This window comes from Gallus gallus, chromosome Z (assembly GCF_016699485.2).
Source record: "Gallus gallus isolate bGalGal1 chromosome Z, bGalGal1.mat.broiler.GRCg7b, whole genome shotgun sequence".
Classification (NCBI taxonomy): Eukaryota; Metazoa; Chordata; class Aves; order Galliformes; family Phasianidae; genus Gallus; species Gallus gallus.
In genome coordinates this window covers 1177352-1200278 of record NC_052572.1, presented here as the reverse complement: position 1 = coordinate 1200278, position 22927 = coordinate 1177352, and the positions used below count along the sequence as shown (strand labels likewise).

General features: G+C 48.0%; 1 protein-coding gene across 12 annotated transcripts in view; it reads right to left on the bottom strand.

Annotated features, from left to right (window-relative positions):
• The window catches only part of ZNF532 (zinc finger protein 532), a 40037-nt gene extending 20340 nt beyond the window's left edge, over positions 1 to 19697 (bottom strand). For 2 of the 12 annotated variants that reach the window (XM_015277394.4, XM_046905586.1), the window contains exons 1-3: positions 17243 to 17365; positions 16674 to 16801; positions 5089 to 7448 (exon numbers count right to left, since the gene is read on the bottom strand). In XM_015277394.4, coding sequence (XP_015132880.2) covers positions 5089 to 7428 — 2340 coding nt within the window. In that variant the 5' untranslated portion in view covers positions 7429 to 7448; positions 16674 to 16801; positions 17243 to 17365. Of the gene's footprint in view, positions 1 to 5088; positions 7449 to 16673; positions 17366 to 17570; positions 17890 to 18195; positions 18473 to 18775 lie in introns of those variants that run through there. The other 10 variants (XM_015277397.4, XM_015277396.4, XM_004949005.5 and 7 more) reach the window with 10 other exon arrangements.
• Between the last annotated feature and the right edge of the window lie 3230 nt (positions 19698 to 22927).

Here is a 22927-nt window from a genome sequence, read left to right as displayed (position 1 = left end):
CTTGGGAAACAAATCTAATGGTTTTAACCATGGGAATTAAAAAAAGCCAACAATCACACAAGAAAACACACATTAAAAACTCACCAAGTACATTATCCTCATTTTCTCTGATCTCTGCTCCCACTGAATTCTACTGAGAATATCCTCAATATCAATAAATGGGGTACAGTCTATCAGAAAACCTGTAGATAATTTCAAGATGCATTTCTCAGGCTAAACTCCAGCATCTGCACTGTAAAATAGAATCTAACTACAGTGCACCTGAAACTACAGGCACTTAGCACAGTTATGAAGCCTCTGAAGGGCAATCTTTCTAAGTGAGGGTGTTACTTCCTATACTGCTTCTTTTCTTGCATTTTGTTACACAGAAATAATATCTTCAACAACGTGTAGACCCTTTGCCAAGTCAGAAACACTGAAATTCCTTGGGTGCTTTGTGCCACTCCTGAGGTTAAACACAAAGGATGCAGTCGAGCTGTCAACAGGATTCACTCCTGCTCACAGTTGCTTTCCATCCCTGGAGGGCACAAAGAACAGAACCTGTAACACCACGGGTTCCACTTACAGCAATACACCTCTGGATCTCCAAGCAGTGGCTGACAGTCTGTATGGAGCTTAACTTGTATCACGGGCAGCGTTCCACTGACTCCAACAGAAATACCAGCACAAGTCTTTGCAGACAGTGAATTCAACCTCATGTCCTAAGACCTTACTCTGTAAGGCGTTTTAAATCATTATTTCTTATGACTTGGGAATTATGAATTTCACCGGTGACTCAGGAAGATTTAAAAGCAAAACTAAGACTCCTACATGACACGGGTACTTCTGAACACGGGATCTGCATGTTTTAGCAGTGTTATCCATTGGAGTCTTGCAGATGGAGGTGTACGTTTTGCAAGATTGTAGACAAAACAAGATCTCCAGAGTTCTATCAGAAATGACTTGCTAACCTACGGATATGAATAAATCTTCAAATAATTAAGAAAATCCTTCTCATGTTATAACAGTTACTTACTGGGCCTTCACCAAAAGTCACACCCTTCTTCCAATTTGGGCCCCTCTCCTTTAGGTCCATTAAAAAATGGTCAGATTCAGAGCATGCAGCAGCAGAATCAAAGCTACTGCTGTAGAAGAAATCATATAGTGCTACAAACAGGTTCCATGGAGTTCTATCTTACTAGTATTGGCAACTCTGCTACAACAAAAGAGTCACTTGCTCTCATTTAATCAACAGGACAGATCCTAACTGCAAGGACTAAAGCACAACACCTGTACAACTTTTTTTCCCCCCCAAATAGAACCCTGTTTAATACTGAGGTCTAAAGTAATTTCTTAATTGCCTTATATACTGACAATGCTACTGATTTCTAAGAACAAGAGTATTTTTGTACTGGGACCTGCAAACTCGCTTCTTTTTTTTCTTTTCACCTAAATGCCTTTTTGAGGCTGCATACAAATAGTTGTAAATTACTTTATAAACATCAATTTTAGGGAGAAATGTTAACAAGAAATATCTGGAAGTCACACACTCTGAACCAGATGTGTTCTTTCCTATGGTTCCCTTTAATGTCTGCTCTGTGATCACTACACTGCGGGTCTGAACTTCAGTCTCCAACCAAACACAGCTCTCAAACGTCCTGACGAAAGAAAGATGGCAAAATGCAGAACCTTGAAACAGAAGAAGTTAACCAAAGAAAATCTTTGGTTGGAAAGGTTGGATATCAGCATTGCTACCAGCCTAAACAATTAGCAGATATCCTTGCATAAAGCTTTGTCTGAGATGGATGACCTGCAGCCATTTTGCGTCATCACTCTGATTAGAAACTCCACAACACAGGAGGGCTGAAGCTGTGCTCAGACACAAACAGATGTGCACTGAAATGCCAGGGCTTGTCCTCAGCTGATGAACTGGCACAGTCTGAGCCACCGACCCCTGCCTTCTGACACTACACAGAACTGCCATGGGACGCCAACTCTGTCTTCAGCTCAGGCTCACAGATGGCCAAAGCCTGGCTAACTTTGGCTTAATGTGTGTTTGCTGCATTTACTCAGATCCAGTATCATTCCTAAAATGTACCTTTTGTCATATATATATATATATATTAATGAGCAGCAGTGCAATGCTGGAGAACCTGGAACGTTACACTGTGTAAGAAAACAGCAAAGCAAAGCTTCTTACATAGAAGGTTTTCACAGTCCTTCCAAAACACTACAAAAAGAAACCTGGCTATTTCACAGCCATACAACACTCTGCCCTTAAATGAGGGTATCCCAGATCCTGACTCTGCAACAAGCAGCCTGCAAGATGCATCTGCCATGCCAGTAATTCAGACCAACACAAAATGCCAGCAATGCTTTCTGTTAGGGCTACTGGTTTGATAGTTTGAAAAGTACAGTAACATTTTTAATTGAAGCTGACTACAGTAGAAGAATCTACTGTGAAATTCTGAAATTCACTTCTGCTTACCATTTTATTCTGGGCTTAAGGTGACATTAAATTCCATTTCTCTCATTCCAAACCATACCAAAATAAAACAAACTTTCTGAAAACCATCACCTGCCTGCCTCTGAAGTCAAAGGTTCAGAAAAAAAAGAGTTAGAAGAAAAAATTCTGGTGGTGGAAAATAAAGATAGACAAGAACTGTGAGTATGAAGACAAATGAGCTATACAGCATCCACAAGAACAACACACTTACAGCTGTAGGTAAGAGGAGCATTAACATGAATCAGACCAGGGTTGCTGCTCTGTAGCTCAGTAAGCTGGTGAGGGCTTCGCTCAGCCATGAAACCCATCACTGAGTGGTCTCATTCCTTTTAACAGGATTACTAACAGAAGTGAGGGACTGCAGAGAGGTAATGTTACAGGGAAGACTTCTTAACTGCTAAAGATGTTTTACTATCTTTTTTATTCAAAACTAAACATTCTACCTTTACAACGAGAGATGGAAAAGAAGTAACAGCTCCTTCCTACTTAGGCTCATGTAACACATCAGTGTGCAATTTCCATTTCAAGAGTAGGTGGGCACTAAGAACTCATCAATGAGCTGCAAAGTCCAAATATTTTTATCTTCCTTCCTCCCCAAGTAAAAATACTTTAAAAATCTAGCTTTCCTGTTTTCCTCCCCCAAAATAATCACTGTTTCACAACAAGGACTCAGTGCCAAGCACGAAGAGCAATCAAAACATTTCTTTTTCAAGCTTTTAGAGGAGTAATGTATCACGAAGACGTACTAATTTTTATCATAAACCTACACAAAGACTTTCTTCAGCAAACACTGCTCTTGCAGAGATGCACACGCTAGCTGACGAGGGGATGAAAAGGCAAGAAAGCAGGAGGCACTGCTCTCACTAAAGCAACCCTTCAGCCAGATGGCTTCCATGATGTATCCATACAGCTACACCACACAGCATGCAGTAAGACACAACTTAAAAACGTAATGAAAACTGCTGATCGATATATCGAAATGACTAAGAAAAGTATTTAATTCATTTTTTTAAGAAGAGAGTTCAACAGACTCTTAAAACTATGTTTATTAACAGTGTTCTTTTAAAATGGAATGACATGAAAAGTGCTTTTTCTTTTCTTCTGAAATCTGGAAATGCACGCCCCACTATGCAGTAATTAAGGCCCTGTTCATACCTCAGTCCTCATAAGACAGTGAGTTTCCAACAAGAGATTCAAACTCATCAGTGGGCAATGCTATCTCCTGTACCTCCATCAACCTTCCTGCGTTCCTCTGCAGCAATGGGGCAAAAACACACTGGGAAGAGGCAGCAAGAAAAGGCCAAAGGTGTTTCTACAAAAATGTATCCCTGACCGTACCAAAACAGGCCCCACAGAAAGTACAGAACTTTTTATTATTTAAACTGTGTTGCTCTTCTTTCCATTTTATTCTTGCCTCACCCTCCCAAACTATTTCACTGGATGTGTCGGTCTCGTGCACTTGGTTTGTTAAGCTTCTGCACTGCCTTAATTCCTTGCTTTTGGAGTACCAAGCACTACAGGGGTTCCCCGAGGTCTATTGGATCGTATCACAAAACAAATGATAATTAAAGGACTTATTTAAAGAAAATAAGATTAACATGCACCGGTAGAAGAGTTACCTTCCTAACTTAAGGACTTAAACCCCTATCCTGCACACTGCTGTGAGACTCGAAGAACATTCCTGGCTTGATCGGTCTGAGAAGGGATAGAGCCTTTCAGCTCCTTGCCAATGTGCAGCAACAAGCTGCTGCATCAAGATTAACTGAATGCTTTGAAATAAACCAGAATTCCCTTTAATTGGCACACCATCATTTAATTAATGATCGTAATTCTTACAGGGTTATAAATTACACTGCACGCTGATTAATGCTTTTATTGAATGATGTGTGTCCTTCACATCAGGCCACATAATAAACAGTTTTAAAATTCTTTGCTAATGTAAGTTTAACTCAGTAGCAATTGTAAGAGGAAATGAAAGCCAACAGAAGTGAATGAGTGGTCACACAGCAAGAAATGCATGCTAGTGAATACCACTTTCTGGTTAAAAAAGACCTGAAGACACCAGCATGCATATCCTCTCAGCAGAATCAACGTGCCATTTATCACTTGTTTTCCCCTGTAGGTAAGAGGAATGCCAAACTCACTTCTAGTCCTATATGAAAATAATAAAAACCAAAGGCAAATCAGGAATGAATCACTTAAAAACTACTGCTCAGATTAAATAGGTGTGCTGCTAATGAGGGTGCCAATTAAGTGGATTCCACGGGACAATCTTATTTCAAAGCACAGCAATAATCATTAAAAAAATCATAGAGACCGTTACGAATTTCGTTATTATAATACTCAGCTGCAACAAAGCTTATGCTAAATTTTAGTGAAAATACACACTGGATTAGACTTCAGGGCCTAAAAAACCCTAAGATAAACTCTTAGTTTAAAACGTTGACATTCACTATAGAGGTGCTTGCAAGTTTTCTGTTGTTTCAGTTTATGTTTTTAATCACGGAGGTTCAGACCATTAACAGCTAAACAAAAGAAAAACATTTCCAAAGTCTCCTAGGCTTATGGGAGAAACACTGGAATTTAAACATATGATACTCTACTTGTCCACTTGTGTCTGCAGCCTGCTGGAAATGTGTAGCAAGAGATGTCTCATCTTGGAAAACTTCACTGCACTCCAAACACTTTAGACCATGCCTACAGAGTTTTGATGGATCTTCGTCTAGCGGCATGGCTGGGATGATGGGTGTACTTGCTGGGGCTGATATGACTGTTCCCGTTATGCCAGACTGTATCTTAGTTACAGCGTGTGAACCAGCTCCCGCCGGGCTCTGAACCATGGGCGCAGCGGTATTGCTTGAAGGAGATGCTATCATTTGATCTGCTGGGACTGGTTTTAAAATCAGGTGCGAACACTGCATTACAACTCCTTTCTCCTTGTGTCCACGTGCGTGGGAAAGCAGACTACATTTGTTGTAGAAAACTAAATTCTTTGTACAATGATTGCAAGTCACTTCGATTCGCACGCTCCTCCTGTCATAATGCTGGGTCAGGCTCTTCTCCAGGGCAAAGGAGTCACCGCACTCCAAACACTTATAACCTCGTGTGGGCAACGTTATTCCAGCACTGGCAGGGGGACTAAGGTTGGGGATGTAAACTGGGACAGGGTTGACACTACTCAGCACCTTATTGAACGCTTCCACTACAGAACTCTGTAGAGATGACACCACCTGGACTCGAGACACCTTTTTAGAAGGCTGTGAGGCTGCAGCAGAAATTATTGCCTGCTTTATTTGTTGCTGAGGTTTCGTTAGCACTTGTCGGAGTTCAGAGGTGGTTTGAGCACCCTGAGGCAGAAGATTAAGGTTGGCAAGATGGACCGTCTTTGGCACAAGTTTAGCACTCGCAAGGCTTGATGCTGGCACCACAACAGTCTGCTGCTGTATGGCATTGGCAGCTTTTATAATGGCGCTACTGGCACTCTGCACGGAAGCAGCAGATATCACAGTGGCTTTCACTGTAGTATTGTTAGCAAGCTTCAAATTAATGACTTGTGAACCTGCTGTTTTCACTGCTGAAACTGGGAGGAAGGCAGTAGCCACAGGTTTGATAGTGACCTGCTTTGGTGTGAGTTCTGCAGATGCAACTGCATTGGTAACGACTGCGGACTGGATAGGAGCTCTAGGCGGAGAGGAAAGAACAGCAGCAGAAGTCGGTGAGGACAGGAGGGACGTCATGGAAGTTACCATAGAAGCAGTCTGCTCTGTTTTTTTACTCGAGTCCAAATCAACTTCTGGCAACACTCTAGTAACAGTTCTCTTGATCTCCCCGGAGGATGTCTTGATGGTTTTTATGCGAACCTTAGGAATTGCTGGTGTGGACCCTGCAGGAGAAGATGGAGACCCTTTGCTACTGTTTTCACTTGATACACTTCTGGGACTATCAGGCGGTTTAACAGATGGCTTTCTAGCACCATCAATAAGACTCTGAGATTCAGGTGATTTTTCAGTAGTCTGGGGACCTTCACTCATATCTTTTGGCAAAGGAGAAGACTCTCCGGAATTAGACTGTAAATCCTTACTGGTATCCGTAGCTGCCTTTTTAGCACTCAGTGCTGCAATCGCAGCAATGCACGAAGAAAGCTTTGCTGATGACTTTGCTTTGGACTGTGAAATGCTGGCAAGATTTGTTTCACTTTTTTCAGCGCTCAGTTTTCCATCAAGTACTCTGTTGTCAAGAAGCTTCTCAGAATTGTCTTTTAGCAATTTGTCCTCTGCTTTGCGAGCTTTGAAAGGCTCATAAATACTTAAATTCACAGAGTTTGTCTCTGTATCCCGCTTAGCAACTTTATTTTTATCTATACTACTTGAAACTGAGATACCAGATTTGATCAAATTCTCTCCCCCAAGTGCCTTCAGTTTGTCATACTCCTGCTGAGATACAGAACCTGTCAAGATATTAGTTCTGAAATTTGCACGCATCTCTTCTTTGTCTGGAGGGTCATCTACCTCAATTTTTTCATCGTCATCAAATTCTTCAGCACTTGAAATTGGACTAAACTGGTTGAAAGCCGAATCCTTCAGTGTTGTCTCAGAAGCTGACCCATCATCTTTAAACGACTTCCCTTCATCCTTACTGTAACTATCAAGAGCTGAGGATGTTAGAAAGCCGTTATGCAAGCCATTGCCTGTGGAATGGTGGCCATCCTTGTCTACTCCTTCAGAAGAATCAATAGTGCGCACATTTTTCACAATGACACTCACACCAACATCAGATGACGATGGTGTATGAGAATCTTCATCTGTGTGTGCATTTTGTTTTATCTGGCTTTCATGGTCGTCATGTCCAGATTCAATAGCTGCTTTTGGGTCAACCATGTCTGGTATGTCAAAGGCTGCAAGAAGATCGTCAAAATCTGGGGTCTTCATATCCCCCATGGTCATCTATTTGATTGTAGGCAAATCTGCAAAACAAGCAGAAAGTCCTCATCTCAGTATTTTAAGCTCTAATAGCATACTCTAACACAAATAAGCACACGCTCTCACATGCCATGCAAAAAGGTGTTATTTCACTTCCCAAGTGGCATTTTCAGAAATTATGCATTACAAATAGTATCCCGGTGCAGGTGTACAATGTACAGCTGAATTACAATGCCAGGAGCTACAGTAATCCATCAAGTTCATACACTGCACCCTAGTAATTTTATTCTAGGGACATACCTTCTCTTCAAGTGACTTTATTCCTGACTGCTCTCCTACACTTTCCGCTACCCTGTCCCACCCATGCCATGAACACAGCAACATACTGCTTTCAGAAAAAAAAAAAGAGCTATCTGTATATCCTCCTAAGTCTAGATTTTCCCTGGTATTTGCACTGCCAACCTGATGAGCCTTCTCAAAGACAGCAGAACAAATGTGTTTCTACTAGCAGCTTAACAGTATTGCACTGTCTTCTGTAAATTAAACCACTTCATCTGAATTATGGAATATTTGTTCCCCAATGCCTACGATGTGTTTTTTCAGCAGTTCCAACAAAGGATTTGCTGTATTTACACTACTCCTATCAAGCGTCTCACCTGCTTTAAAGACCTTGCATTCTACAGCCTCCAATGCAATCTACTGCAGTCATTCACCATTTTCCCCACTGTGTGTTTCCTACTGCATAACCTGAATGCCTCTCGATGCAACCTGAATGAACTACCTGTGGTTCTATTCACCTATCCACTCCACAAAAGCACTTTATGCTAATTCCATTGTCTCTCTTCAGTTTTCTTTTTACGTTGAACAACACCAGATCTTTAGTTTTATTTCTTACCCTCACAGATAACTTCCAGATCCCATTCTTTCCATTCACTGCTGGCCTATAACACTGTTTTTTTTTTCCCTTCCTATTCCAAAATGCAGTAGATAACACAGAACTGAAACCTGATAAATGCTGCATAAAAAAGGAAAAGTAATACTTCTGAGCACACTTTCCGATTGTAAATCCCACTATGGTATTTGCTTTTCCACAAACCTCAAGAATATGCAAAGTTGTGCAAAATGAATCACTTGTACAGATCTAAGAAATCGGTTACAGAAAGCACAAACAATTTCCCATTTTCTTTTATAACAGTGCACAGGTGTAACTGTATTGTTATGACAGAGCTGTCTTTAATATGCTTCCACTGTTCAGTACTTGCCATGCAAAATTCAGCATTCAATCCGAAAAGGTATTCAACCAAACCTGTGTTACTGTCAGAGAGCGCCCAGTTAGGGAGCATGCTACCTGCCCTCCTGCCCTTGTATCAGCACTGAAAGACAGAAAAACGTTCCTTCAGTACAGCTCAATATACTACCTCCAGTGTCGATTAGCATAGGCCATCGGAGAGCCACTGTGTGATTAAACCACAGCAGTGCCCCCAAGGTCCTTGTTAGGAAATCCTCAGGAAGGTGAGAATCTACTACACTATACCCCGTGGCAAGTGGTCTGTTGGAACACAGTCGCCAACAGAGATGCATCCTACAACTTCAGCACAACATCTCCTCCTCCTCGTGGTTTATCTTGAGATATTTTATAGACAGAAACTACCTGCTGGCTGCTGAATTCAGCTGTAACAAGGTCAAGAACCACCAGTCAAAAGGCAGATGCTACGGTTAAGTGCTTATTTTTATGCCTACTGTTATCAAGATGGACAGTACTCTAACTGTTGTGGTTTATTTGGAAAGCATAACTTCTCCACATGAGAAAAACCTGTAAGATTTGTCTGTGCATCAGTGCTGGCCAACTGGGAGCCATCATGGACTCTGAGAAAGGCAACCGAGGAAAATCTGTCAAGGAAAAGGGCAGAGCACTGGAATACACGCTGACACTTCATTTGCTACCTTAAATAAATACAGTATAGTTTACATGGTCTGTTTAATGGTTATGCTGCTTCGTCTAGCTTATTAAGTTCTTCTAATTACACCAAGTTCTGTGGAGATGAACTCATTATTTGATTTTTAGAAAATATGACTATACTATTGCAATTAATGAATTCACTTTCCTTAATTAACTCAGAATTTCTTTACTTACTGGAAAATACATGGAAGAGTATCACGGTGAATGCTCATTATTAAGATTTCACTACTTCTGTAAATCATACGGTTATAAACTATTTATCAGGCATAAGAGTGTTTCATTACGCTGGTAATCCTGGTATTATTATTTAATTTTAAAACCTAGCCATCCATCTATTTGAAAGCAAGTTTCTGGCCCTCATCCATTTAAAACTGGTAACTGGGATAAAACCAACACAAGAGACCTGAGGAAAGCAGTTGGTACAGCTCAGCTCTCTTCCAGCATCACCAGACTGACTTTTACCCCTTGTCTCCAAGTGGATGCATAACTTATGCATAAATGAAGCACAAATTAAGGAAACACGCTGAATGCACCGTCATGAACCTAATCTGGAATACAAATGTCTAAAGCGTTCTTATTCCTGCTCCAGCACTGCTTTATTTGCCATGCAAATAATCAGAGCTGTGGTAACATAACACACACAGAGGAACAATGCTGAGATAAAGCTGATACTCAGAGCTGATTAAAAGAACACGGTGGTATTTACGTAACGGTACACTCTGTCTCAACTACAACTTCAGTGCTCTGGTTACAATTTCCTGGGTTGCAAGGTGTTAACATCTTTTTGTTGTTTACAAACAATAAGAATCACACACACACACAATACTAACACTGCAAACAAAGTCCTTGTAAGAATTACATGGAAAAGGTCGTTGAGTCCAAAGCCAAAACACACAAACAAAGACTTAACTGACAGTTCTTCATGGTTCAGTACACCGCAGTGCTCTCTCACTATGCATCCATCCATGGATGGCTTCTCTGCAGTTATTAAACACACTCGTGTAAAACTTCCTCCAGTTACATATGCTGCATCAATATTTAGCAACAGCAATGCTAGGTAAAGGCAGCTTTGCTTAATCAGGTATCTTCAAACTACATAGCAGAGAAGAGACACGCTTGCTCTTTACTAAGAAACTTCCTTAAGGTTAATTCCAAAACGGAAAAGTATCCCAGAAGAATGCAGAGGTCTCCAGCTTTAAGCTGAGATCTTAAACGTATCCAGAGAGCACAGTGCATGAAGCTGCAGGTACCTCTCAGGTGCACAGAGACCAACTCCTGCACTCTCCCAGAGCATGAGAACAGAGTGCTTTCTTCTACATGGGGCACCTGAACTGCTGCTGCCCTCACAGGGAATCTCTCTCCCGTTCTGCAAAGCTCTAAAACAATCCAAATCAAACAAGAAAGGAGAAAAGACCTGGTGAGTCTTGCTAAACAAGTAAACAGAGTTGTGACCTTCATGTCCTATTTCTCTCTTACTTGCTATTCTAGGCTATCAGTGTAACTTTCGGAGTATTAATTAGTTTTCATCACAACTGTCAGGATTCCAAAGGCACGCTGCTCCCTTTTTTACCCAAACACCCTTCCATAACCCCTTAATGACAAAACTCTGCCTTTTATCCAAGACTGAAACCAACAGAGGCCTTGGCTGCCACACAAGCTGCTGGCCTGTTCCTGCTCTGCCCCAACACAAAGCCTGCAAGTACTGCAAACAGAACATGAGGCAATTCCTGACTCCCTTGGGAACAGTGATTTTCCAGGAACTGGAATTTCTTTGAGAAATGCTTTCTTTGAGAAGTGCTGAGAGTACAACCCAATGTCTCCAAGAGATAGACAAGCCAGTTAAAAAACAATAATAAAAAAAATCCCACTGGAAGGCTGCCATCAAAATCATCACTTCTACTGGTAATGACTTTCAAGTGCACTTAACAAATGCAGATCTCCAGAATCCAACAAAGAAACAGTTCAGAATGTGCGTAACCAAGCACACGTTCCTCACACCTGACAAACAAAACATACTGAAATGAACGACCTGCAGGACCCCCCACCCCCTCCTTTTTTCATTTTTAATGTCTAAGTAATAGAAGAGCAAAATTCACTTCAAAACACTGGGCTGACAACTTGAAGCGTATACTGTGAAATACACTGGACAGATGATCTCTTAATTTAAGCATCCCTAATCTGGGGGGTACGTATAAAGAGTCGGTCCTTAGATGTGCTGGCTCTGCCCAAAGTACCACCCCATTTACTTCCACGGGCAGCACGAAGAACACGGCCCAGGAGTCAGCCCAGGAGGCACCGCTTCACTCCGCATTTCCCCGTTAGCCTTTTCACTCCAGCTCATCTGATAACACATTCCTGTGAAGCATTCACTGGGGCAATTATGTCCAAACAAGAACCCGTCTGTGAGAACTCTACTGTCAGCAAGACAATAAGCAAGCAGGAGAGGAATGTGATGAGAAATAGTTGCCTTCCTGTAAGCCCTCTGGGCCTTCACATCCTGGCTGCTAAGATGGAAAACCCAAAGATGCACTCAAAGGCCCTCAAAGGCATATTCCAGAAAAAGGGGGGAACGTATGCCAAGGAGAGTGCACTTCTGCTACAGATGGAAGAGACCATTCTGAAGCACAGCTTTCTTACAACGATGCTTTGTGCTCAAATACGTGATGGCCTAAACAGCAACCGGGGAAACGCCAGAGCTCAGAAGCAAACAGTGCTTCTGAAGGATGGTAGGCAGTTCTGCTTTACTGCGAGGGATTTTTGTCAGGCCCTGCATCTGAGCTGGCTCCAGGTTCCAGACTCCAGCACACCAAAACAGCCTACCTTTCCCCTCTGCCAAAGGGGAAAAATACACGCAGAAGAAAACATTTGTTCCCACTTTCTAAATATGATGGATCCTGTAGCTTGGGCCTTAGGACAGCTGTAGATGGGGGCACATTATTCTCCACAAGGAAGGCCAAGCCGCCTACAAACTGCTGCTGAAATTGAAAGGTACTTTTTGGTGTAAACAAAAAGTCAGACGAGCCGAACCAGCATGAAAACACATACTTTTTATTTCTCTATTGTTATGCCAAGAAATTTCATCACGGAGAGAAGACTTAAGTGATTCAATAAGAGTTACAGCAATATATCCTAAGCTGAGGCACATGCCAGCCTGACACAGCCTGTAAGCAGCTCATTAGTTATGCAACATACAAGAGCAACGATGACAGACTAACATTTTCTAATATTTACTCTGAAAGCTGAGCATCTGAAGAGACACAAAAGCAATACACTAGCTCAACCACCAAAACTTTGTCAGGAAATGAGAACCACATCTCAAATCATGACTCAGTGTGGTTTGAAATACGCAGCAGGCAAGTAGGATATGCAAGAGGCCACTTAAACCACAATCACCAGTGCTGATCATATTCACATACAATGCAGGCCTTCTGGCTTATCAAGGTTCCCACGACTCATTACTGTTGCAAAAACCAGACAGATTCTTGCTTCCAGAAATATAACTTTCTGGCAGCTGCTGTGCCAGTACTCAGTTTTTTAGGCATCTTTTTGAAGAATTGGTGTGTTTTACAGCCAGAATTTATACCAAGCACTCTGCTATGTCACCACCACGCAGAGGAGCCCCCTTACAAGAAGAAAATCAGATTTGCCTCCACACGCAAACTTTAACAAGTCAGAGAAACCTGAATTTGTATTTCTGGGTTCTTAGGAGAACCTTTTTATCCTTCCCTCCTCTTTAAAAAAAGCTCAGGTAGGAAAGCATTACCCGAGTATTTCAAATGCTAACCCTTCTAGGTTTTTGCCATTCGATGCAGCAATGTTGCTATCAACAGCTTCAGAAGAATTTCAAGATTTATTCTTTACTAGCTTAGAGGTTTTCAACAGCCATTTCACTGAATCATAAAATAAATAAGGCTGAACTACAACTTCTCTGCTCAAAGCAAGATCAGCTACAGCAGTATGCCTGGGACATCACCCAGTTGGGTTCTGAGCATCCCCAGAGATGGAGACTCCAAAACCTCTTAGGGTAGCAGGCTCAACTGTCTGACTTCCTTCAACACAGAGAAGTTTAAAACCAGTAACCATCATTCAGACCTACCTAGACTCATTCGCCTTAACACCCACTTACAGCATCTAAATGCTGCTCAGAGCGCTCCATCAAATGGAAGCTCACTGAGACACTGCCCACAAACTCTGGATCCGGAGCACAATCCCAGCTCCTATCACCATTAGGTAGGGTACATATAATGGTTCTCTTTAGTTTTCTGAGATGGAAACTAGCTACATGCAGTCAGGTCCTAAACGAAACGGACATGAAAAATGTCCACATTCCCCTCCATTTTCATCCCCAAACCCAACAACAACTGCAGGTACGTTGTTTCAAGTAGAGCCCAGCACCGGCTACAGAAGTCTTGCTTAATGGCAACAGAGCTAGTTCAAGCTTCAAGTTCACAAACCTAAGGCACAACCTGTAAAAGTGAACTGTGCAACAGGAGAAACTCACTTTCTTTTTCCTTTTTTTTTCTTAAAGGAAATTGTGAAATCTGAGGAGTAGAAAGAAAGCGCATCCACAACAGGCAGTACCAGTTCACATTTGACTGCATGTCTTTTCATGCAAGCTGAACAATAAAGATGCTTCAAACAAACCTGGACGTCTCAAGGAGGAAAAAACATAGAACATGAACCTTTCTCCGTCATTAAGACAAAATATCAAGCCAAAATTTTGGGCCTGGTAGCCTCCTGAATTTCCCTTAGAAGTAAGATGACAACGAAAAGCTGCTAAGCCCCCACTTCATTCTTTTGCACGCTATTTTACGATAGTTTGGTTTTGTCCTGAGCCAGTACAGCAACGCCAGTAATTAGCATGCACAACAAGGTCAACGTTAAGATTTCCTGTTTAGAACCACAGAATTATCTCAGCTGGAAAACCCTTCAAGACCACCAAGCCCAACCATCAACCTGACCTACCGAGTCCTACAGCCAGATCACACCATTCAGTGCAACTCTGAGCCACGTGCTGAATGACACTTGCTTCCTGCCTATTTCCCATGACTTTTTTAAGCAGATGGCAATTCTTGCTGGATAGCAGCACGACACTGCTCCAGACAGCCTCAGGGAGAGCCCCAGGCCAGGCACAGCCTGCAGGGGCAACGCTAGCAATGGATGGGCCTGTGAGAGGCAAAGCATTTTAAACATACAAACCTAGCAATCTGTGTGCCCGTTTGTATTTTATCTCCCGTTATTATTTTGAAGAATAAAAATGGTTGATTAATTGAAAGGAGACTTGGGTCTTGGTAAATCACTGCCCCCGCCCTCAGGATCCAACACCCAAGGCAAGCCTCAATGGAAGATGAGCTCATGATTCCTGAGACAGAGGACCAACCCCCACGCATTCAGCAGCATTTTCTGCAGGGAAGCTGGCCTAGGTGCAAAAGTACCCAGTGAACTGTATTTACAAATCTTCCAATTCTAAAAAAAAAAAGCCCCCAAACCCACCAACACACCGAGAACGCTGCAGACTGCAGCGTCTATTCAGGTTTCTTATCTTACAGCCCACAGAAAAGCCCTGCAAATTCGAAACTTCCTTTGCTAAAAATAAAAATTCATAGTACAGAGCTCGTTTGGAAACCCAAATAAAACAGATGCATCGATTTTTGTGGCCATTCAGGTACGTTAAACTTTAAAGTGCTTCACTATTCTGGTCGAGAGAAAAAAAAAATGCAAGAGGTGCTCTCATGTTACACGCATTTTAGCTGGCCTTTGGAAAAGAGCATGCATTAACAGCAGCAATGGGCACAATTCCTATCAAGCAGTAAGAACCCCTCACGCCTGTAAAGCACAATTTTGCTGCAGATGCCCGATGGAAGATAGAACCTCTGCATCCAAATCACAGAAAAGGTGGAAAGAGATCAGAGCAGTGATGCTAGGCACTTTGCTACCTGCTGCCCTATTGATTCTGAGAAACAATACGCTGCAGCTGCATTAAAGCCCACAGAAACACAATTCCAAGCGAAACACTGGCATGCTGTTTTCACTTTCCTACAATTAATATCTAAGTACCTTATGTAATCTGCTGCAGTCGGAAATAAAAAGGCTCCCTTGTATTTGTCACACTCTGATGCCATGCAGGCGCTCTGCCTATCATCAGCCACCATAAAACTTACCCGAATCCCACAGCCTTTCGGGGCTTTCAAGACTGTCTACTTTATTCTGCTGAGCGCAGAGGGGAGGACCCTCATTTCACACCCGAACAGAACGTTTTCACCATTGTGCCTCCATATTTATCTTGATTGCAGATTACCAAACCAGCTAACACAGCCAAGACTGGTCAGGTTTTGTTTTTCAAATCATACAGCATAAGATTCTAGAGTTGCTGATTTCCTGTTAGAGGAAGTAACAGCTCTGGCAAAAGAATCCCCAGGGCAAAACGTTCAGTGTTCCAATGTGCAAGCTCTAGCAGCCTTTGTTCTTCCCTTTGCCACATTCGTTACTGCTTTCTTGCCTCTCCCCCTCTCTCTCCGACTCCTCCAGCTTTCTCTACAAGATGCAAATGCCAGCTCACGTCTAAGAGCACATTTATTTTTCAGATGAGAAAAAACAAGAAAAGAACCCTATCCATTACCCACTGCTCCGAGTTAGAAGTGGCCCATCGCTCAGGAGCCGAAGCACTGCTCATCTGCTTCCCTATTCTTATTGCATTACTGCACAAAATTATCATTCACGCAACTCGTAATCCACTGGAGCTCCATCAGACCTCTGAAACGCATCTCTCCTCTTGGCTGCCGCACAATTCTCCCCGGGTTACAGCAGCCTAAGCAACACCGTCCTTATTCCGCACGTTTTCCTACGCAGGATATATTAAGCACAGGTTTAACACCGAGGACCTGAATTCGGAAACAAACATCGGGTTACTCACATACGGCCAAGCAAGCAACCCCTGCGCCATCAGACAGCAAATTCTGGACGGGCGCTGCTGTAATGCAGCCCCAGCAGCTCGCTGCCATGTGGTCGGCAATTTACGATTGCCACTCAGAGGCCTATCCTTTATCACAGCACTGTGAAAAAGCGTGCATCCGGGTGCGAGATACTGAAACGAAACAGCCCTGCCTGGCGCAGGTATCAGTGCGCCTTTACGAACAATAGCTTTAATCCCATTAAACGTGGAGGTTAATAGCATTTCTTCACCACCAACACGCTTTACACCGCCGGTCCCTCTCGCCAACGTGCCAAGTGTGCCACCAGGAACCGGGTCTGCCTTTCACACCCACGCACCACTGCCACGCTCACACACTCACACACACACACGTCTCACCTTTGTGAACCTTGACCTCTGAAAGGCTCTTTTTTTTTTTTTTTTTTTTTGGCCAACGCTCAGTTACTGCCACGGATGGATTACCTCTGCAAACATGAAAGGGTTAAAGGCAGCCCCAATCAATAGGCCTACAAGGAGAAAAAGAAAAGGAGAAACCAGTATGCCTTACAGCATCTCTGCAATGCTTCACGCACAATTCCACAACCACATTGCTTCCCCTTGGCCTTTCAGACCCCCTCCCCACCCGCCCCCCCCCCAGCAGCCCCTACAGAAGAAAACCACAAGACAGTGCCCTGCAAACAACACAGCATGCAAAGCGGCATTCTTCAGTCGCAAGCACAGCTACAATTACAAATCATTCAATCCGCTTTATTCGGTTTAGCTCTAAAATAGCCTGCACAACCAGTGTCCCACCCTTGCAAAGCAAAAATACTTTGCTAGGGGTCACAAATCTCAGCTCTCGCCCGCTCCTTAAGCATTAAAAAAGGCAGAAAAAGCCCAAGTCATCTCAGCTACTGCAAACATGTACATTTACATACAGAACCCTTTAGGACTACAGAGCCACATACCAGTGCTGTGTGTCTAAGTGTGCATTCACATACTGTTTAGGGATGGTATCTTTCTGCAAGCTCCTCTGCTTTTGGCTGCCATGGAGGGAGGAAGCTATCCCACTGTAGCAGCTCAGTGACTGCATTGTGTTCAGGAGCTGATCTGCCTCAAACCAGTTCCAGCCGGTTCTGGTCACCCTACATAAAAGCTATGGCAACCCTCGCGGAGCTGCCAACGCGTCCCTGGGAAGCGCTGGGCTCCGCTCGCCTCTGGCGGGGCCGGCGAGCCCCGACCCCGTCCCGCCGCCCCTCGCTCCGTGCCCCCCGCTTCCCCTCCTCCCCCACTTACCTCCCACCACCTGGCCGGGAGCCGCGTGCGTGCCCGGCCGCGGCTAACAAAGGCACCGCGAAAAGAACCCTCGCAGGATCTGTCTTGCAGCGCCAGGCAGGCTCGGCCGCAGCGCGGGCACACGGCCGTGCCCGGGGGAGCCGCGTCACCTCTGCCCTCGCGCCCACGGCCGCGGGGCGGCCGCCCTCCCCTCCGCTCCCACATCTGGGGCCGCTCGGTGGCATTTTCCCTTCTCGGCACGGCATGAACGGCAGGGATTACCCACGCACGCACCTCCCTCCCCTCAAGAAATCCATTTCCGCGGCAGCCAGACGCCTGCAGAGCGGCTCCTTGGCCCCCTCCGAGCGGCTCGGCTGCCGAGACGGGCTTTTTTTTTTTTTTTTTTTTTTTTTTTTTTGTGTTGTTGCTTGCTTCCCCCCCCCCTTCCCTCCCTTTTGCCGCTCGGCCTTTCGAGGCGCCCCGCAGCCCCACGGCCACGGGAGGCCGCGGCCCACCCCGCCAAGATGGCTGCTGCCGCCGCTGCCGCCCCGGCGCTGCGTGCGGCCCTCGGGGCCGCGGCTGTCGGCGGGGCCGCCTCGTCGTGCGGGGCCGCCCCGCGCAGCGGCGCTCAGCTCTGGCTACTCACCCTCGGCTCTGCACACCCCGTAACTACCACCTTCGCTACGTGCCGAGCCCCATCTCGCCGCCGGCTCTGCGCGAGGCTCGCTCTGTCCTCCGGCCGGCTGCCAACCCGGCGACACCGCCGAGCCCCTCCGCAGCCGCACCTGTAACTAAGAGCCGAGGCCGGGCACGGCCCGCGCTGCCTTCCCCTGCGGGAGCGCCGAGGGCCGGCACCTTCCCGCATCCCTCATCCCCACCCCGCACTGGGGAACGCTGCCATGTTCTTCCGCCGCCTCGGCCCCGCGCGGCCCTCCCTCGGCCCCGGGCACCCCGCAAGCGGATCGCACGGGGACCCCTCCCCGCAAACAGCCCCCCCCCCCCCCCCCGCCCCTCTTCCCCCTCCCTTCCCAAGCCGGGCCCGCTCGCCCCTCTGCCCGAGGCGGCCCTCCGGAGCGTCGGGCGGGGGAGCGGCCCCGCGGCGGCGAAGGGAAGGGGGGTGGGGGGAGGAGGGGGAGGCGGCCGGCGGTGCGGAGCAGGCCGCGCTCCGCGGGGCCGGGAGGAGGCGACCCCCACCGCATGCAACCTCCGCCCCCACGCACACACACCTGCTGCGGCCCGGGCCCGGCCGGGCTCAGGCGGGCACGGCCGCGGTCAGCACCGCTCCGGCCGCCCGCCCGCCGCTGGGCCCGGCCAGGAGACGGCGGAGCATAATGGCAGCGGCTCTGCGGGGCTGCGGGAGGCGGAGGGGGGGGGGGGGCCGCGGCTCGCACGGGTGGGGGAGACGCTCCGTGCGATTCCCTGCGGAGCGGCTCCGGGAGCGAGCCGGGGGCGGGGAGGGCTGCGCGGCCCCAGCGCTCCGCGGGCGGCGGCGGGGATCGGGGAGCGCCGCGTGGGTCGCGGCCTCGGCCGCGGCGCAGCGACGACGGAGCCCTCCCCGAGCCCTCGCGTGAGGGAGCCGGCGGGAGCGCCGCGATGCGCGGCAGCACCGGCGGCCTTCCCCTGCCTTCCCCTGCCCGGCCGCCCGACGCCCGCCGCGTTCCGCCTCGCGGCGCGCGGAGCCGCGGGTGGCGCCGCCGGCCCCGCACGGCCCTCCCGAGCGCGGGGCCACCGCAGCGCCGCTGTGCTCGGCACGGCGAGGCGGGGGGGAGCGGCTCGCTGTGGGAGCCCGGCCGCGTGCCGGCTGCCCGGCCTTCCTTCTGCGGGAACCCCTTCACTTCGAACGGGTTTTGTCCCCGTGGCTTTCCCGAGCGTGGATCGCGCAGCGCGGAGCCCCGCGCTTGGCAGATGGCCGCTTTCATGCGGTGGATACGCGGCACCCGCACCGGGTTCGCGATGCGGGCTTTTACAGCCGCCTGCGCTCGTTTGCAGCCTCTGCAGCGTTTGAGCGTCATGGCGTTACGTTAAAGGCAGATGGATCTGCATTGTGTGCCGACATGCAGGGAGGGCCTCTGCCCCGCGGCCCTGCAGCTGCCCCCTGGAACCGGGCCGCCGCGCTCCCAACGCCCGGTTGTGATCCCGACGAAGCAGGAAACTGGGTGGGAAGCTGCGGTCTGTTCCCCTGCGCTGGGTGTGTCAGGTTTGCTGGCACAGCACCGCGTGTTGCTGCTGCCGCTGCCGCTTTTGCATCACGGCCTACAGTCACAGCTTACACGTGGCACGGAGGTCCCCGTGCCTTTCGGACAGGAGGCTTGTTTCTTCCCGACCTCATCTTTCTGGCATCCCCGTAGGGGGAAAAAAACAAAACAAAACAAAAAACTATAAGCGTTTATCTCTCTCAAATAGTAAAGCTAAGAGAATGTGTAGCTGGGCAGGCCGCCCTCCCGCAGCAGCCTTTTCCTTCAGGCACACGAGACGTGAGAGCGCTGCACTGCAGCTGTCCCGCAGCATCGCTGCTGCTCGGCGAGGCCCCAGATGATCTCAGCACATTCCGTCCCCGGGTCCCTTTAGGGCAGCAGCTGTGCGTGGGTCGCTGCGGTGAGCCCTCCGCCCCACCCCGGCCGTGGGTCCGTGCAGGACAGCCCCGGGCAGGCGATGGGGAGAGAGGTTTGGTTCCTACGCCCACCAAACTCCTGCCTCAAAGGTCCCACCCGGACGTTTCCTTCCCCCCGCCCCGTCGCCGCACGCTGTGGCTGCAGGCCCCCGCAGCTGCGGTGCTGTGCCGCCCTTAGAGCCTGTGGTGGAAGGGATTACCATTTCCTGACGTTATCCTGCTTTTGATGCTGCAGTGGACGCTGATTGCTTCTTAATTACTTAACTCTGTAAGGATGTTAGGGCTCTGGAAGTCCACCACTGCAAAACCTGCTGCCTTATTTCTGCTGTCTGTGCTGGGATCAGTTGTATCAAATAGGAATAGCTTCAAACAAAGCTTTTACTCAGCGCAGCTCCGCTGGGTCAAAGGATGGTTTTACACAGTCAGAAATCAATTCACGTTTCAATTTTATATCGGAATAAATGATGCCTTTTTCTTGCGCTCTCCCAGTTTTGCTGGTTGTTTTACTCAATAACGTCTCCGTCCTGGCTGTGACACCTCCTCGCTTTAACCGAGAAGGGTAGCACATACATTCCGCATTTCCACTCCTACATTTATTTTCGTTCTAATAGTTCTGTAACTTCTGGCAGGAACTGAAATCTCCCCACCACTTCAGCTGCAGCTTCCGTAGGTTTTTCATCTTAAAATTCCCTGTACTGTGCTCCTGACAAGAGCACAGCAGAAGCCTGCATTCTCCTGTGATACAAATGCTTTTCCTCCTTTCACTGCTAGGAACGCAGTGGTACGATTCTCCTTCGAGCCTCACGCTGAAACATTAAACATTAAAAAAGCAAACGCGGCATCTGAGCTTTGCTTTTTCAGATGCTTGTATGGCTGTTCTTATGTGGCTATTCTTTACACGTTTTCTTGGCAAAATAATCCGATTTCCTTTGTTGTTTATTAACGCATGTCTCGTTTCTTGGACTGAAAACTCGAGGATTGCTTTTAGAAAAGTGAGATTTATTAAAAGAAAGCCATCTCATAGGAGATAAGAAGAAGGGCTTTGGGAGGGAGAAGCCTCGCTGGGATACATCTGAGCTAACGCCGAAGTCAAGTCAAAACCATTGGCACAGCAGCAGTGCTCATGGAGAGCCGAGGCTGGGGCTGTGCTGGGAGCTGCCCTTATCCCACCACCCCACGGCTTCGCTGCTCTGCTTTGTGCTGTCCGTGCCCCGTCCACCTCCGGGCTATTTCGTTCTGCACGAAGGTATTTCAGACGAGGGAAATGGCGCTTAGCGCCCACCTCAGCCCCGTGGAACGCTGTCCCTGTAACGGTGAAGGGAGCGGGGCAGCCGTGGGACCGGGCTTTCCCTGCTACCACCTCCCAAACCCAGAGCTCCACCCGCGTCACCAGCCGGTTGCATAACAGGACCGCGTGTAAATGACAAAGTGCAAGGCTCGTGGGTTTTCCCGTGAGCTCCTCTTAGTGCGCTCCTTTCCGCTTGCTACACCTTCCAGCGCCGGCACAGAAAGCCCTCCGTCAGCGCTCTCCGCAGACCACCTGCGTGATTAACATCCGCATAACGAAGCTCATCAGCGGAGGACATTGAAAAATGCCTGTTTTGTTCCCTCCACACGCCATATGTACGGGGGTTTTACTTCCCTTCTCCTGATATTTATTCAAGTACGCGAGGATTCTTTCTGAATTATTCATCGTACAATATCTGATTAGGCTGTGGCTGCGCAGGCTCCCACTGCTTAATGAATGAGCCATTAGCCCTTTGCAGATGGTTCCATCAGCAGTTACTGGAGTGCTGTGTGCTCACCTGCCCGCGCCCGGAGGATGCAGCTCGCTGTGCTGCTCCGTGCCCTCCTCAGGCAAAGCTTTTGCCCTGCCCTTCCCGATGCCGGATGCACCTCAAGGCTGAAATCCTCCGTGCCGGACAAGGAGGAGACAGAGTGCTTTTGTTTTAAACAAAACACAGGTGTGTCAGAGCAGGGAAGCCCGCAGCCGTCGCCTGGAGGCGAGTTAAGGAGCGCTGCGGGTTTGCAGCGTGACACTGCAGGATGGCATTAACAGCTCGGCGGGTTTCTTGCACTGCCAGCAGTGAGCACAGACACGCCGTGCTGCACAGCTCCTTGGCTCCGCTGTCCTGGCCGTGACCGCCCTGCACTGCCGTATGCACGCAGCTGGAGGGAAGGAGGGAGGTGGTTCTGTGCCTGGTGGGCATCCTGCCCCCCGCAGCACGCAACCACAAGCAGCGTGGAACACTTCTGTGCTAGGGGAACGCGTCTGCCTCCATAACGTCCCCACGCGGTGTGCGGTGGGGACCTCTCGCTCGCTGTGCCCGGCCCTGCAGTCACACCTCTGCCACTGGGCGTAAAGGGGCGGAAGGTGCGGACGGCACGAGGAGCAGGGGAGGGGGTGAGCAGGCACGGGTCCGGCCCTGAGCGCTCCGACGCCCAGGGCACCCACGCTGCTCGCTTTATCGGCCCGCCGTGCCCCCGATCGGCTCCCCTGCTTTGTGCGGAGGGCAGCTGGCGCGGCCGTGCTGCGTTCCGCACAAAGGAGCAGACGGGCGCGGTTATCTCCCTGCAGAGCCCCGGGTGACGGCGCGGCCCCGTGGGACGCTGCGGGGCCATCAGCGCAGCAGGGCGGCCGATACCGCTGCTGGGACATCCGTCGCTGTCAGCGGGGACAATGCGCGGTCCGACCGCACCTGCCGCGGGCCTGACAACATTGTGCTTAATGTCAGCCTGCGCGGGGAGATTAGGAGCGGGCCGCGAG